Genomic DNA, 18293 nt, shown 5'->3' on the forward strand with positions numbered 1-18293 from the left:
TCAGCAGCCAAAATACGGGATCAACAATTACTTTGATAAAATACATATTTTGTTGCGTGCAAATGGCTTTAGATACCTATTAGGTCCATAAATTACCATATAGCATATATTCAACAACAAAAACAGCAAGAATTTGTTGTTGACAAAGGACAGCTGGACATAGAAAGGGCCCCATTACCTTCAGGAGCTTATTTAAGGGACATCATGAATAAGGGACAGCAGCAGGACATGGCACTGGGATAAGGGACTGTCCCGCCAAATAAGGGACACTTGACAGCTATGGCTTAGTCATGCTAGCCACATGACCCGGAAGCTCCTTCAGCCAATAAAGCGAGATGAGCACCGCAACTCCAGAGTCGGCCACGACTGGACCTAATGGTCAGGGGTCCCTTTACCTTTACCTTTACAGTCAGGCCGGGATCCGTGTAATTTGCTCAAACCATCTTGCCCCAGTGAGCAGCCTGGCCTCCAAATTCTGCACCAGCTGAAATTTCTGAAATATTGCACAAAGTCTTGGGGACCAGTGAAGGGGGACTTTCCAGTCCCCAGATGGGTCTAGATTTGGCCCCGGGATCATCTGTCTGCAGAGCATATTCTGCACCCCTGAGCTGGGGTCCCTCTTCCTACGTCTCGGAACAAAAAGGCAGCACAACGGTTAAGCAGCTCTTAGGAAAACTCCACCAAACATTGGAGTAATTTCAGCATTTGAGAGGCTTTGTCTTTCTTGCAATGGTATTGTTTAATGTAGCTACCCCCCCCCCCCCCGTGCATTACCCTAAATATGTCAAGCTCCGCTTTCTCCTCTCGCTTCCTTGTTAGAAGAAGTGGGCACTTCTTAATGAGAACAAGAAAGCCCCTTGTAGGACTCTGCAGGCTGCAGAGGAGATAAACGGCTCCCTTGCAAGGTCTGTCAGTGTTCTCGGAAGATCTGGGAGGGTTCGATAAGGGTTTTCTATGCACCCCTCTTATTTTCCAAACTGGGGGGAGAGGAGGGGCATGAGAGGCAACGCAGCACAAGACCCGATTTGCTCTGCTCCACAGCAGGAAACCATAAAGTGAGGGCAAGACAAGGATTCTGCTCAGGAACATACCTTCTTCCCACAGTGAAACATGAGGTCAATTATAAGAATAATTTTAAAAAATTCCTTCCAGTAGCACCTTAGAGACCAACTAAGGTTGTTCTTGGTATGAGCTTTCGTGTGCATGCATACTTCTTCAGATACACTGAAACAGAAATCACCAGACCCTTATATTTAGTGAGAGGGTGGAGAGGGGTATTACTCAGAAGGGTGGTGAGAATTGGCTGGTAGGTGTGGTAAACCTGTTGACGACTGTTAGACTGCAATTGGTCTTACAGGAAAAAGCAAGGGGTGAGATGGCTAAAAATAGCTTTATCATGTATAATGTGATAAGAATCCAATGTCTCTATTCAGACCAGGTCTCTCCCTGGTTTTCAGTTTGGTAATAAGTTGCAATTCAGCAACTTCTCTTTCCAGTCTATTTCTGAAATTCTTTTGTAATAAGACAGCTACTTTGAGATCTTGTATAGAATGTCCTGGGAGGTTGAAGTGTTCTCCTACTGGTTTCTCTGTCTTGTGATTACTGATGTCACATTTATGTCCATTTATCTTTTGGCATAGGGTTTGGCCTGTTTGGCCAATACAGTGGTACCTCAGGTTAAGTATTTAATTCGTTCCGGAGGTCCGTTCTTAACCTGAAACTGTTCTTAACCTGAAGCACCACTTTAGCTAATGGGGCCTCCTGCTGCTGCCGTGCCGCTGGAGCACGATTTCTGTTCTCATCCCAAAGCAAAGTTCTTAACCCGAGGTACTATTTCAGGGTTAGCGGAGTCTGTAATCTGAAGTGTATGTAACCTGAGGTACCACTGTATAGAGAGCTGAAGGCCACTGTTGGCATGGTTGGCATTTGATGGCATAAGAATAATTTATTATTTATGCCCCACCCATCTGGCTGGGTTTCCCCAGCCATTTGGTGCAGCTCCCAACAGAATATTAATAATAATAATTTATATACCAGATTGATATGACAAAAATGGAGAGGAAGAAGGAAAACTTGGCTGCATGGAAATGCACACGCCGTAAACATCGGGCTCATCTACATTTCAGCCATTCCTGCCACTTTCCCCCTGGGAAAACCGTCTCTTTTCCTCTGAATCAGTGCAAATGTCAAATAGGTTTCTGCAGGCGGTCTTTTCCTCCGATTCAGCAGTCAAGCATGGGGTTTCCTGGTGAAAGCAGTGAGGCAAATGGGACTCTTCTCTGACCTTTGCCTAGGACACCCGGGGACAGCGGGAAACTTCTCAGGGTCGTGTTTTCTAGGCATAGAACAAGAGGAAACGCAGGTGAGACCTGAGTCAGGAGCCCTCTGATTTGCCCCAATCCCAAGACATCCGTGAAACACCTGGAAACATCCATAGCCCAGCTGGGGCACATTCTGAACGTGAGGAATGTCGGAAGCTGCCCTTCTATGGGATCAGGACACTGCTCTGTCCAGCACAAAGCTTTCCTCCCTCTCTCCTGACATGAGAACTCCTGGACAGCCAACAAAGTTGAATGTTGGAAGATTCAGGAAAGATGAAAGTCCTTCTTCATGTAGCACTGAGTTTAAAGTATGGAACTCACTTCCACAGGAAGCAGTGATGGCCACTCTCTTAGAAATAATAATAATAATAATAATAATAATAATAATAATAATAATAATAATAATAATATATTATTTATACCCCAGCCACTCTGGGAGGCTTCCAACAAAAGATTAAAAACACAATAAAACATAACCTCCCTGAACAGGGCTGCCTTCAGATGTCTTCTAAATGTCAGGTAGTTGTTTGTTTCTTTGACATCTGGTGGGAGGGTGTTCCACAGGGTGGGTGCCACTACTGAGAAGGCCCTCTGCCTGGTTCCCTGTAACTTCACTTCTCACAATGAGGGAACTGCCAGAAGGCCCTTGGAGCTGGACTTCAGCATCAGGGTTGAACGATGGGGGGTGGAGACGCTCCTTTAGGTATACTGGACTGAGGCCATTTGGGGCTTTCAAGGTCAGCACCAACACTTTGAATTGTGCCCAGAAATGAACTGGGAGTCAATGTAGGTCTTTCAGGACCAGTGTTATATGGTCTCGGTGGCCACCCCCAGTCACCAGTCTAGCTGCCACATTCTGGATTATTTGCTGTTTCCAAGTCACCTTCAAAGGTAACCCCACGTAGAGCGCATTGCAGTAGTCCAAGTGGGAGATAACCAGAGCATGCACCACTCTGGTGAGACAGTCTGCAGGCAGGTAGAGTCTCAGCCTGCGTATCAGATGGGTCTGGGAAACAGCTACCCTGGACACAGAATGGACCTGCGCCTCCATGGACAGCTGTGAGTCCAGAATGACTCCCAGGCTGCACACCTGGTCCTGCAGGGCCACAGTTACCCCATTCAAGACCAGGGAATCCCCCACACCTGCCCCCTGTCCCCCCAAAATAGTACTATTGTCTTGTCACGATTCAACCTCAATCCATTAGCCGCCATCCATCCTCCAACCGCCTCCAGGCACTCACACAGGACCTTCACTGTCTTCACTGCACTGGTTCTGATTTAAAAGAGAGGTAGAGCTGGGTGTCATCTGCATCTCAATCCATTAGATTGCTTTAAAAAAGAATTGGACAAATTCATGAGCACTAGCCATAGTTACTAGCTTGCACCAGGCGTCCTATTGGGAAGACCCAATTTTCCGAGTGCATGTTCTGGAAGTTGGGCAATAGGGGCAGGACAGGATTCCTACTGGTGTACCGACCTCCCTCCTGCACCAAGGATTCCCTGCCTGAGCTGCTTCAGGTCGTGGCGGATGTTCTCCTGGAGACACCTAGCTTGGTTGTCCTAGGGGATTTTAACATCCATGCCGACACGACCTTACAAGGGGCCACTCGGGACTTCATGGAAAGCATGGCCTCCATGGGGCTGTCCCTGAATAAGTCTGGCCCAACCAATAGCCGTGGACATGCCTTGGACCTGGTGTTTACCTCTATGGATGTTGGTGATCTGACACTAAGTAAAAGCGAAACGAAAGAAGTGCCATGGTCAGATCACTTCCTGGTGCAACTGGACTTCTCTGCGACCCATCCCCTCTGCAGGGAGGTGGGACCGATTCGGATGGTCTGCCCCCGCCACTTAATGGATCCAAATGGTTTCCAGAGAGTGGTAGGGGATGCTTTATCCCATGTTGATGGCCTTTCAGCCAATTCCCTAGTGGCCCGCTGGAATGTGGAGTTAACCAAGGCTATTGACTGTTTGGCTCCGAAGCGCCCTCTCTGATTGCACGGAGCCCGGAGAGCCCCGTGGTTTTCCACGGATCTGAGGGCAATGAAACAATCGTTGAGACGGCTAGAGCGCCGGTGGCGGATAACTCATTCCGAATCTGACCGGACACAGGTTAGAGCTCAACGTCGAGCCTACCAAGTGGCGATAGCGATGGCGAAGAAGACTTTCTTCACCGCCTCTATTGCATCTGCAGAAAACAGCAGCAGGAGACTTTTTCAGGTGGTTCACAATTTAGCGGAACCACCTGTAACATCAGGGCCCAGTACGGGCCACATGTTCTCCTGCAATGATTTTGCAATTTTTTTTGCAGATAAAATCGCTCAGATTTGGGAAGAAGTAGACTCCACCATGGGAGCAGGGCCGGGGTGGGAGAGTGCTAGAGTCCTGTCTAGTCAAGTTGTGTGGGATCAATTTCAATCTGTTACCTCCAAGGATGTGGACAGGCTGCTTGGACGAGTGAAGCCAACCACCTGTCTCCTGGATCCTTGCCCATCCTGGTTTATAAAAGCTAGCCGGGAAGGACTGGGCGATGGGCTTCGTGGGGTGGTGAATGCTTCCCTCCGTGAGGGAGCCTTCCCAGACCCGCTGAAAGAGGCGGTTATTAAACCGCTTCTTAAAAAAACATCTTTAGATGCGGTCATGATGGCCAATTATCACCCAGTCTCAAACCTTCCATTCTTGGGCAAGGTGATTGAGCGAGTGGTTGCTGAACAACTCCAGGCACGCCTGGAAGAAGCGGACCATTTGGATCCCTTCCAGGCGGGATTCAGGCCTCATCATGGGACTGAAACTGCCTTGGTCGCACTGGTTGATGATCTCCGGCGGGCTAGGGACAAAGGTGAGAGCTGCTTCCTAGTTCTGCTGGATCTCTCAGTGGTGTTTGATACCATCGACCATAACATCCTTCTGGACCATCTTGAGGGGCTGGGAGCTGGGGGCACTGTCATACAGTGGTTCTGCTCCTTCCTCCCAGGCCGTGTTCAGAAAGTGGTGGTGGGGGATGAGTGTTCAGACACCTGGGCTCTTACTTGTGGGGTGCCTCAGGGTTCTGTCCTCTCCCCCATGCTTTTCAACATTTACATGCAGCCACTGGGAGAGATCATCAGGAGGTTTGGGTTGGGTGTTCATCAGTATGCAGATGATACCCAGCTCTACCTCTCTTTTAAATCAGAACCAGTGAAGGCGGTGAAGGTCCTGTGTGAGTGTCTGGAAGCGGTTGGAGGATGGATGGCGGCTAACAGATTGAGTTTGAATCCTGACAAGACAGAAGTACTGTTTTGGGGGGACAGGAGGCGGGCAGGTGTGGAGGATTCCCTGGTCCTGAATGGGGTAACTGTGCCCCTGAAGGACCAGGTGCGTAGCCTGGGAGTCATTTTGGACTCACAGCTGTCCATGGAGGCACAGGTCAAATCTGTATCCAGGGCAGCTGTTTACCAGCTCCATCTGGTACGTAGGCTGAGAAGCTCCCTGCCTGCAGACTGTCTCGCCAGAGTGGTGCATGCTCTGGTTATCTCCCGCTTGGACTACTGCAATGCGCTCTACGTGGGGCTACCTTTGAAGGTGACCCGGAAACTACAACTAATCCAGAATGCGGCAGCTAGACTGGTGACTGGGAGCGGCCGCCGAGACCATATAACACCGGTCTTGAAAGACCTACATTGGCTCCCAGTATGTTTCCGAGCACAATTCAAAGTGTTGGTGCTGACCTTTAAAGCCCTAAACGGCCTCAGTCCAGTATACCCGAAGGAGCGTCTCCTCCCCCATCGTTCTGCCCGGACACTGAGGTCCAGCTCCGAGGGCCTTCTGGCGGTTCCCTCACTGCAAGAGGCCAAGTTACAGGGAACCAGGCAGAGGGCCTTCTCGGTAGTGGCGCCCGCCCTGTGGAACGCCCTCCCATCAGATGTCAAAGCGATAAACATCTACCTGACATTCAGAAGACATCTGAAGGCAGCCCTGTTGGGTCCCCTCCTCCAACTTTTCAGTTCTATGACTCTAGCAGTGGTTCTCCATCTGTGGGTCCCCAGATGTTGTTGGACTACAACTCCCATCATCCCTGAGCTCTGGCCTTGCTAGCTAGGGGTGATGGGAGTTGCACTTCAACATCATCTGGGGACCCACAAGTTGAGAAAGGCTGCGAGTAATGCATGGGTAGACAAACTAAGGCCTGGGGGCTGGATCCAGCCCAATTGCCTTCTCAATCTGGCCCGAGGACGGTCTGGGAATTAGCATGTTTTTACATGAGTAGAATGTGTCCTTTTATTGAAAATGAATCTCTGGGTTATTTGTGGGGCCTGTCTGGTGTTTTTACACAAGTAAAATATGTGTTTTTATTTAAAATGCATCTCTGGGTTATTTGTGGGGCATAGGAATTCATTCATTCCGCCCCCCCCCCCAAAAATCTAGTCTGCCTCCCCCGAGACTTCCGGGTTGGCGCCATCGCCGAATGGCGGACTCCCTCCGAGCTCCGGAGGGAGCCTGCTCGGCAGGGGCTGGGTTCTACCGCGTCGGCGTCGCGGGGACCCTCAAAAACCATGGGCGCTGAAACCCATGGGCATGGTGACTCGGCGGGCACTGTTTGCGCCCCCGACCCGCGAAGGAGCCTTTTTAAAGGCTACGGAGCGGGTGCCGGGGGGGGGGTGTGGTGCTATGAGTCCTCCGCTTCCCCTGCCGAGCGAAGCCGCATGCCATTTGGTGGAGAGCGCTGACTTCTTCCATTGAAAATTTGGATTAAAAGAACAACCCGTGAGTAATTGGCAACTGGACTTAAAAAGGGGAAAAAGTTTAAATTTTAAATTCGGAGCGAGGGGGGGAGGTGCAAAAAGGAAGTCAGCCTCCCCCCTGTCGTAGAGGATTTAAAGCAAAGGATTTAACAGCTAAGATCGAGTGCTACCTAAGTTTGACAAAGTTACTAATTTCACGATGGAAAATTATAAGACTGGGCTGGAGGAGAAAAGTAGAATGTGAGCTAAAATGCAACCCCCCCCCCCGGGAACCGGGAGTGATCCGCGAGAGCGCCGGGAGAGGAGAAACAGAGGCTTTGACAGCTGTCAAAGGAGCTGTCAAAGCTGAAGAATAAAAAGAGAACTGTGTTATGAGGACTTTGCCGGTTACATTTGTTACAAATTAGATATAAATTGTTTAAAACAAGGAATAACAAGTTACTTTGACTGTTGGGTGTGATCTGGAAGGAAACTGAGTTACTATAATCCCTCTAGAGGGGCTGTGGGACACTACAAGTATTGCTGGCATGGAATTCGAATTGGACTTTTTATCTCCTGGGAAACTGCAGAAATGGAACACTATTTTGTCTACAGAGGTCTCTACACTAAAGGAGACAATAGACTTATCTATTGAAGAATGGAAGGGACTTGACGTAAAGTTTTGTTCCTGAATAACAAAGCCTCTGTAGGGGATTTAGAAGCTTTTGGAATTGGAACATTTTTGCAGGAGTGCAGGAAAAGAAACTAGAGGAAAGTGAGGAGAGAGAACAATAAAAGCAACATGAACAACAAGAATTGGACAAAGTTGGGAGTGGGAAAGAGTTTTTCTAAGATTGGACGCTCGAAACTAAAGATGATTAAAAAGACGGCAAAGACTATTAAAAAGACGGCAAAGTGGACTTGTGAAGGATTTCGGCCTAGATGTGGGATCTCCAGGATAACAACAGGCATTGATGGACATTGGGGAACGTAACCGGGAAAGGGGGGAGGGAAATTTGGAATCCAAAGGGTGTTAAATTATATTTTATTCATTTTTCTATTTTCTTTCATTTTAATCTGTTCTGCATATTAAAGAGGGGAACTCGTGGAAGGGAGCGGGGTCGATTTTAGGGGATGGAAAAACATTTTTAACATTGGGTTAATTATAAGAAGTTTAAAATTTGGGGTAAGAACTTGCTGAATCTATTTGAAGGAATTGGAATAAAAGAGGGGGTGGGGTGGGGAAGTCCTGGAAAGATGCTAATGAAAACAAGCTTATAAAATGGATGCTTTATTTCTTTTCTTTTTCTGTTATATTTGAAAATGTTCAATAAATATTATTAAAAAAAATAAAATCTAGTCTGCCTCCCCCAAGGTCTGAGGGACAGTGGACCGGCCCCCTGCTGAAAAAGTTTGCCTACCTCTGCTCTAATGGGCTGCTGCCAGGATTTGACGTCTAAGAGGGCCCTTGCAGTGGGGGGGGGGTGGTCTCCTGCTTGCCCGGACTTCCTCAGGCTTCTCTCCTCCCCCCCCCATCCTTTTGATGTTTCAAAAGTGGGGGGCAGTTCTCCGCTCCAGGCTGCACTTCCCCGGTGGGGCGATGGCAAGCCCTCTGCGTCTCCGACGGTGCTTTAATTTCATACCTCATTAGGAGCGCGCAGCGAGCGCCCGGCTGCGCCCAGTTAATGGGACAGAAGAGCATCGGGAGGCAAATTTTAAACAAGGTGCGGAGAGAGGGAGTGATGAATAGGAGGCGTTTTGGCGAGGAGTGAAATGCCACCGCTTTTAAAATCCCCTCTCCTCTCGCTAAATCCTCCCGACATTAAAGCCTTGTGTTTATAAAGGGGGATAAAAATGGCTCGAGGGATATTTTCGCTAGGTCCTTATTATGGCCCTAAATGTTTTCCCGAAGGAGGGGGCAAAGCCCTGAAGATGCTTCATCTGTAAGCAGAAGGAGAAGCCGCTGACATTTCCCTGTCATCTGGGGCCATTAGCAGGAGAGAGAGGTCTTTCTCAGAGCTCCGGAACCACCTCCTCCGAGAAGCCCCCAAAACTCTGCATTGCAGGGCTGGGACTAGATGACCCTGGGGTCCCCTCCGCTTCGACAATTCTTTCATTTTTTTTATTCGTTTGCTTGCTTGCAAGTTGCTTTGAGTCGCCTTAGGCCAGGAAATTAATAAACAACAACACCACTAATTCCCAGCCTAAGTTTAAAATGTTTCTTTCTTGGCAGCTTTCAATGCTAGCAGGGGGTTTCGACTTTAAAAAGTTTCCAGTTTCATATTGTATTGTGCGATATTTATTGATGACACAAAGTTCACAATTACAGTAACACAGCAGTACCCTAAAGTGTGAGAAGCAAAAAGTTATTTGACTTTGCAGCTCAGTTTGATCTTTTTATATACTTTTTAAAGTATTGTGGTGTTTTATGTATTGTGACTTCACTGTTACGTTTATTGACTATATCAAGTAAGCATTTATTGTAATTGCTGAGAGAGATTTTCTGCTTGAATTGCTGATATTTTTAGAGTTAATTTCATTGTGACACATTATATTCTAAATATATGATTAGATATTACTTTATTTGCTATGGTGTTTTTTTATTTTGAAGGTATATTTTTTTATATATCTTATTTGCATTGGATCAGATTGTTATCAGATATGTGATCTTGCCTGTATATCTTGCTGTTTCTTCAGCATGTTGCCATGATCACCATCACCTCCAGCTAAGGAGCAAATATTAAGAGGAAATAACTCAAGAACTCCCAGTGGTTTGAAAGCCACAGCCAGGTTTAAAAGGTCTGGGAGAATGAAAAAGTTTTCAGCCAGCACTGGACTGGCGTTGAACTAGATTGCCAGTGGTGAGCCTCTCTGGGGAAGGTTTGTGCCACCCCCCATCTTGGGAGGTTTTTAAGCAGAGGTTGAATGGACATCTGTCAGGGATGCTTTAGCTGATTCCTGCAGTTCAGGGGGCTGGACTAGAGGACCTTTGGGGTCCCTTCCAATGACTCTATGGAACAGGCACCTCACCTTGAAGAAGCTTGAAGTTCAAAACCAGCACTTGGAAAAATTGCAGCTAAGGGAGAAGGCTTCAGACTTCCTCTGGGGAATGTCTGATTGCATGTCTGGGGCAGACAAACACTCAGAAACATGGTCTCTCAACAGTTAATCATAGAAATGTAGCCTTGGAACCTGGGACCCTGAGCGCCGTTGACTCCATCTCCCTGCAGTACACAAAATCTCATTTCTTGTCATTTGAACCCATTTGTTTTGGTTCTCCCCTCCAGAGAAGGCGAAAACAAGCTTGCTCCCTCCAGCCTACAAGATATTTGAAGGTGGCTCTCATGTCCCCTCTCAGTTTCCTCTTCTCCAGGCTAGACACACCCAACTCCCACCACCTCACAAGGCTTGCTTCCTAGACCCTTCATCTTCTTGGTCGCCCATCATCTTGGATGAAGCTGTATCATGACAAAGCAGCAACTGGTCCCCATCCCCTTGCCTGCCTGTTTAAAGGGGACTCCCCAGGCTGAATGGCTTGTGAATTGGATTAAACATTAGGAAGAACTTTCTGATGGAAAGTGGTGCACTCTCCTTCCTCACAGGTTTTTAAGCAGAGGCTGGATGGCCACCTGTCAGGGATTCTTCAGCTGTGATTGATGCATTGCAGGGGGTTGGACTAAATGACCCTTGTGGGTCCCTTCCAACTCTACAATTCTATGAATTAGAAGGTGACCAAGATGGTGCAGCATTTCCTTTATAATTTGTCACCTGAGTCGCAACTCAGTTCCCCTGGGTTTGAATGCTTGGGCTTTCCGGAAGAGAGGCTTCCCTCTCGCTGCCCCAGCTCCCTCACTGCCCCCAAACACAGCTGTTTGGCCCCCTCTTGCTCCCTCACCCCCCCCCGATGCCACCCCCTCGCCTGCTGACTTCCTGGCAACCTATTGATGTGTGTAGTAGCAGGACGAACTCTTCCTGGAAGCTGCTGAGCATGCTTTCATCATCCTCACTCCTTTGTGAAATTTGTGCCTCTCACAATGCCCCCCCCTCCAAGAACAGTGACGTTTTTTGAATCACAGATGCCCGATGCACTGAAGCTTCCTTAATGGCAGCAGAATGTGATTCTCCACAGGAAGGGAAGTTTCCCCCCTCCCTCCCTCCCTCCCTGGCTCACCCTGATTATTATGCCAGGCAACACCTGGACCCAGCAGCTGCCAGGTATGTCTTTCTAAATATATATTGGGCCATTCTGTACTCTCCACAGCCAGATGCCCAGAGAATGTGTGTGTGTGTGTGTGTGTGTGTGTGTGTGTGTGTGTGTGTATAAGGTAATGCAATTCCAGACTGCATCAACAGAACTGGGCCCAGGCTAACAAAATGAATTTCAATGGGGACAAATGTCAGGTTCTGCACTTAGGCAGGAAGAACCATCTGCACAAATATAGGATGGGGACACCTGGCTTCCTAGCAGTACATGTGAAAAGGATTTAGGGGTCTTAGTGGACCACAAGTTTAACACGAGTCAACAGTGTGAGGCAGAAGCAAAAAAAGGCAAATGCTATTCTAGGCTGCAAAAAACAGAAGTCTAGTGTCCAGATCAAGGGAAGCCATAGTGCTGCTCTATTCTGCCTTAGTCAGACCGCACCTGGAATACTGTGTCCAACTAATTCAAATAAGAAATAAGATTCTGCCTTAACATTAGGTAAGAGCTGTTTGACAATGGAAGGGACTCCCTTGGAATGTAGTAGACTTGGTCAGACCACACCTGGAATTCTGTGTCCAGTTCTGGCTATGTTTCGCCTAGAAAAGAAGAGGAGACATAATAGGTAAAGGGACCCCTGACCATTAGGTCCAGTCGTGGCCGACTCTGGGGTTGCGGAGCTCATCTCACTTTATTGGCCGAGGGAGCCGGCGTACAGCTTCCGGGTCATGTGGCCAGCATGACTAAGCCGCTTCTGGCGAACCGGAGCAGCACAAGGAACTGCCGTTTACCTTCCTGTCGGAGTGGTACCTATTTATCTACTTGCACTTTTTGGGGTGCTTTCAAACTGCTAGGTTGGCAGGAGCAGGGACTGAGCAATGGGAGCTCACCCCGTCATGGGGATTCGAACCGCCGACCTTCTGATCAGCAAGTCCCAGGCTCTGTGGTTTAACCTACAGCGCCACCCTCAAATAGCTGAAGGTGGTGGGTTCTCCTTCACTGGAGGCTTTTAATCAGAGATTGAGTGGTCACCTGTCTGTGGGAATGTTAAAAATAGTAGGAGAGGTTATGTTGATTAAATATTATCTTTCCTTCACTCACGCTAGTGAGGCATGTAGCAGAGCCGTTTCCCCTCAGTACAGCAGGAAGCTTGTTTGCAGATTTGTTTGAATCTCTTTAGTTAAGCAATCCAATCCGGCTTGCCCAGGTGGATTATTCCTGGTGTCCCCTTTTATCCCTCTTAAAAGAAGAAAGAAACAAGAGTCTTTCCTTAAAAGTAAACAAGAGGTTTACTCACATTCAGTTCATGGTATGATCCCTGAAGGCAGGCTTTAGCTTGTAATTACATAACCAAGTGTGAGTTTATACCATATGGGGACTGAGCCCGTGTGCTGCTGGCAGAGAGCCAGCAGACAGCAAAATACGTTAGGAGAACAGCATCAAGAGAACAAATATGGCTGCAGGAGAGCAGCATGGCATCAAGGGAAGATGGCTGCATGACTCGGCTCTTTTCTGGAGTCAGGCAGGGTCATGTCCACCTGCCTGGTCACATGCATGGGGAGGAGGCTCCAGACCAGTGGAACAAGAAGTTATACTGGCTGGAGTAACATCCCCCTGCCTGCGTCCACTCTAGGGGAACAAGGGATGTTGTATTTGGCTGCTCCAATGGATTACATCCCATAATGTCAAGGATTCTTGAGGTCCTTTCCAACTCCACGATTCTACAACGTGCAGCATCTCTGGATTGTCTTAAGCATGGAAATGGCTCTTGGTTGCAAGTCAGGGAATTATGGAAGATGGGGTGCGTTCTTCAAGGGCGCATAGTGGGCAAAGTTGCACAGGCCCGCCCTCTTTCCATTAACCAGTGTTCCTTTCAAAAGCCCGCAGGGCCAGGCCCTGACAAGGCCAGAACACATGCCAATAATTTGTTGCTCCTTGTTCCTCACAGATGTTTGTTTGTTTGATGCCAGCCTCTGTGTGATCAGAAGGCATTTGATCTGAGCAGCGCTCCAAACAGCCTTGGAAGCAGAAAAGGAATGCAAATCTGCTGGCAGCGCCAAGGCAGCTCTAGAGCGGAACGGACCTGGGAGTTTCTATGCTCAAGAAGACGCCATTCTTCCACCATATGGGCAGCAGGAGCAACAGACCAGCTCTGCCATCACGGCTGAGGGGATGCTCTGGGAGCGATCCTTGGAGCACCTGCCATCTGCTTGGACCATGAAACCAGGAGTGACGATGTCAGGGGTTGCCTAAAGAGGAATTTTGGAGGGGGTTCATGGACAGGCAGAAAGCCAAGGGACTTCTGCAAGAGTGAACCATAGAACTGTAGAGTTTGAAGAGATCTCCAAGGGCCAGCTAGTCCAATGCGCCATAGTGCAGGAACCGCAGCTGAAGAATCCCAGACAGATGGCCACCCAACCTCTCCTTATAAACCTCCAAGGAAGGAGGGTCCACCACATTCAGAGGTCCTCCTGTCCACTCTCAAATGGCTCTTACCGTCAGAAAATCCATGTGCACATTCAGCTTCACATGCTTGGCAAAAAAGTAAAAATAAAATAAGAAGGGGGGTAGAAAGGGGGCAGGCATCTGGCAAAAAAGATTTTGGCAATCCCTCACCATAGAACCCAATGTTTGTTGTTGTTCCATACTTTAGTCATGTCCGCCTCTTGGTGACCCCCTGGACCAGAGCACGCCAGGCACTCCTGTCTTCCACTGCCTCCCGCAGTTTGGTCAGACTCATGCTGGTCGCTTCGAGAACACTGTCCCACCATCTTGTCCTCTGTCGTCCCCTTCTCCTTGTGCCCTCCATCTTTCCCAGCATCAGGGTCTTTTCCAGGGAATCTTCTCTTCTCATGAAGTGGCCAAAGTCTTGGAGCCTCAGCTTCAGGATCTGTCCTTCCAGTGAGCACTCAGGGCTGATTTCCTTAAGAATTTTCTGGGGGCTTCACATGCTGTCCCTGGAATGTAACCAGCCCCCAAATGTTGATAGGCACCTGTATTGAAAGAAGCCATCATCTCTCCTTTCAGTCTCTTTTCCCCCCCAGCTAAACCTCCTCAAGTCTCTCAGCCATTGCTCATCAGGCTTGGTTTTCAGACCCTTGATCATATTGGTCACCTTTCTCTGCACACCTTCCAGCCTTGTCAACATCCTTCTTAAATTGTGGTGCCCAGAATTGCATGCAGTATTCCGGGTGTGGTCAGACCAAGGCAGAAGAGAGCAGGACCGGGTGGCACTGTGGGTTAAACCACAGAGCCTAGGACTTGCCGATCAGAAGGTTGGCGGTTCGAATCCCCGTGACGGGGTGAGCTCCCATTGCTTGGTCCCTGCTCCTGCCAACCTAGCAGTTTGAAAGCACGTCAAAGTGCAAGTAGATAAATAGGTACCACTCCAGCGGGGGTAAACGGTAAACAGCATTTCCGTGCACTGCTGTGGTTTGCCAGAAGAGGCTTAGTCATACTGGCCACATGACGCGGAAGCTGTATACCGGCTCCCTCGGCCAATAAAGCAAGATGAGCGCCACAACCCCAGAGTCGGTCACGACTGGACCTAATGGTCAGGGGCCCCTTTACCTTTACATTCTGCATGGACTGGTTGCATGGCAACAAGCGCAAATGGATTGAGATACCTATTAGGTCCATAAATTACCATATAGCATATATTAAACACAAAAAACATTGATAATTTGTTGTTGACAAAGGACAGCTGGGCATAGAAAGGGCCCCTATTACATTCAGTACCTGAGGGCCGCATCAAACCTAAATCTGGCCCTGGGTGTTGATGCTGTGAACGCCTCCACCATAGGCTCAGGTTGTGCAAATGCACCATGTAAAAGACACCACTGTCTCTGCTGCCCCTTGCTCAAGGGAAACTAACCCTGGGTAAGTGCCAGGATCTCCAGGAATCTCTTACTGCTGGGAGATTGGGGTGGGGTGTGTGTGTGTGTGTGTGTGTGTGTGTGTGCAAGGGCGAGGCTGCAGTAGGGAGCACAAATCTTCTTGTTGAGAGATTAACCCCCATCTTGCGGTGGCCCCTGAGAACAAGGCAGGCAGAAGGAGGTGACAGGGCTCTATTCTGGAAACACAATAAATTCTGGAAATGAGATGCACAGCAAACAGAATTATGATGGATTACAGAGAGATTAGTGCCCAGAATTTTGCAGCTTTCAAGAAAACATGACTTTTGGGGGGTAGGGGGATTGAAAAAAAATAAGGAGGAGGAAAGAATCAAGCTAAGAAATTAACTTGCTTCCCCCTGGAAGTCGATTTGTTCAGCTCCTCCGTCATCCACCACCTGTTTGGAGCTGGGAAGGCTGAGACAATAATGCAAAACTGCATTAGCGAGACGGAAACAGACTGGCTGGGATTTAGCATTCTGGGGCTGTCAGTCGGTGGCCTGGAGGACCGTCAGCTCTTATTGCTTCTCTTTGGGCTTTGCAAACCTCCCTTGTGAACGAAATGAGATTGGGTGCCGAGCTTGGCTTTCCAAAGGGCAGCCAGGTGGCCGTCGGAGCACCGAGGATGCAAGGAGTTCAGCAACATTCGGGAAAATATTATTAACCTTGAAGATTATTCTGGGGAAAAGATTCTATGCATAGAAATTGCATACGGTGGAACGGGCTGGTGAGGGATGCTCTGCAGCAGAATTGAAGTGTGGCATTTTCAGGACCAGAGACTCATGGAATTATAGATGGGACCTGAAGGCTGAGATAGTCCAACCCCCCATAGTGCAGGAGTCACAGCCAGCCTCCTACTGCACTGGTGTGTGTGTGTGGGGGGGGAGCCTCTGGTTTCACTAGGTCTTCTGCAACAGGGTCATCTGAGTTTGAAGGTGGCAGTGGCACATCCTTGGCCAGAAGGGCAAGAGTCCCACAGTGTTGCAGAATCAGAGAACTGTGGTGAGAAAAAAGAGGAGGGGAGAGGTGTGGAGTTGGAATGCACCTAAGGGTCTTCGAGCCCAACCCCCTGCAATGTGAAGCAATGATTCTTCAACATCAACTTCGTTGGACTGGTCATGTTGTGCGGATGCCTGATTATCATCTTCCAAAGCAACTACTCTATTCCGAACTTAAAATGTAAAGTGTAATGCTGGTGGTCAACAAAAGAGGTTTAAAGACTGTCTCAAGGCAAATCTAAAAAATGTAGCATAAACACCAACAATTGGGAAACACTGGTCCACGAGCGCTCCAGTTGGAGAACAGCCTTTCCCAAAGGTGTCATGGGCTTTGAAGACACTCAAACTCAGGACGCAAGGGAGAAATGTGCTAAGAAGAAGGCACGCTTGGCAAATCCACACCATGATCAATTCATGCCCAGAAAAGTATGTCCCTACAGTGGAAGGAGGTGTGGATCCAGAATTGGCCTCCACAGTCACTTATGGACTCACTTTTAAAACTGTGTTTATGGAAGACAATCTAACTTGGCTGTGAGCGGTCGCCAAAGATGAGTCAAGAATCCTTGACAGATGATAAAGCAAACTCTGTTCAAAAACCTCCAATGAGGAGAGTCAATTCCACTGTCAAGCGGCTCTTCCTGCTCCCACTGACCATTTTTGAGAAGAAGGAAGAGACACCTTCAGCTTTAGAGGCCAACCTCTTTCCCACACTGTCCCCCCCATTGTTTGTTGGCCCCACAAGAAAATGGGGACCTCTCATCTTGGCAGCAGAGATTCCACTGCCTCCTGTACTCCCCCCTCCCCTCTCCTCCAACCTAAAGCTCAGCCCTGGTTGCTGGAAGGTAGAAGGTGCCTCTGAACAGGGCCTTGATTTCTGTGTCTCCAGATGAGAAAAGCATCTCGGGGTCTTAGTAGACCACAAGCTTCACATGGATGCTTGAGCTGAGATTCCTGCATTGCAGACGGTTGGACTAGATGAGCCGTGGGGTCCCTTCCAACTCCACAATTCTATGATTCTATGAGTCCACAGTGTGACCCAGCAGCAAAAAAGCAAATGCTCTTCTAGGCTGCACCAACAGAAGTCTAGAGACCCAATCAAAACCACCACTGGAGTTCCTGCTTCCATTTCTGGGCACCACAACTCTGCTGCCATTCAGAAGAGACAATGCCAAGCCAGCTGGACTAATGGTCTGGCTAGGCATGAGCCAGCTTCCGCTGGTTCGTGGACGGAAATGCTGTGCTGTTTTAAAAATAGCAACACAGCGCTACTGACAGGCGTTCCTGCAGGTGGGGAGGCTGCTTTTGATTCCTGTTATGTACTGAGTTGAATAGGATCAAAAATGCAGCAGCCTGATTGGTCCTAGAACAACAGGCTCCAGAATGCAGCAGTCTGATTGGTCCACAGGAGCCACCCAATCCAGCTCCAGGTGGAAGTGAATCCACAACCTGATTGGCCTACAGGAGAATCCCGGAATTAGCCAATCATGTGGGGCGCATTGTGTAAATAATGTATATAAAGCAGACATTTCGGGGGAACTTCCATTCCTCCTCACCACTATGGGCTGAATAAAGAGCATAAAATCCATTCTCGACTCCGAGTATATTTCAATTCCCCTTTGAAATAACTTAGCAGCTACTTGGGCATCTGATGGGCGTAAGTCCAGCTAGCATTTTCTTAGGTGCGTCAGAACAGGAGTCTTGCCAGTTTGGGAAATCCTTGCCATAATAGGAGATTCTGTGTTTGCCGGATCTGCAACAGAGAAAGGTACAGAGTTATTCATCATTGCTAAGCAACCCAGTGTGCTAGGCTAAAGCTCAGTGGTAGGACACCTGCTATGCCTTCAGAAGGTCCAAAGTGCTCCCTGATCTTCCCAGGCAAATGGGTCTCCGGTCTCAGGCCGGCCAGCTGCCAGCCAGAAGCCCATGTGGCCTGTGGGGCGTTCCATGTGCTGTGGTTCGAGAGGCCCATTGGCCCAGGCAAGGGACTCCAAAGATCTTCTCCTGCTCCAGGACTGGTGGCAGGGCTGCTCCTGGGGCTTCATGCAGACAATGGGGGTTGTTGGGGTTCAGTCTTGCTGCCTCCTCACCCAAAGTTACCAAGGCAGCTTGTGGCTACTGCCTAGTTGAAAGGAAGGCACTCTGCATGCACCCAGTGGATAGGGAGCTCCTCTCAGAGCTACAAT

The 18293-nt window shown here is 48.7% G+C and overlaps 1 protein-coding gene across 1 annotated transcript in view; it reads left to right on the top strand.

Moving 5' to 3' along the window:
* Positions 1-5294: 5294 nt before the first annotated feature.
* LOC310844051 (uncharacterized protein) overlaps positions 5295-18293 on the top strand; it is a 252959-nt gene continuing 239960 nt past the window's right edge. Inside the window, exon 1 of the mRNA XM_083737659.1 lies at positions 5295-6282. Within this exon, the coding sequence (XP_083593785.1) occupies positions 5385-6282 (898 nt within the window). The 5' untranslated portion in view covers positions 5295-5384. The remainder of the gene's footprint in view (positions 6283-18293) is intronic.

This window comes from Podarcis gaigeae, assembly GCF_964106915.1.
Source record: "Podarcis gaigeae genome assembly, chromosome: 1".
NCBI lineage: Eukaryota > Metazoa > Chordata > Lepidosauria > Squamata > Lacertidae > Podarcis > Podarcis gaigeae.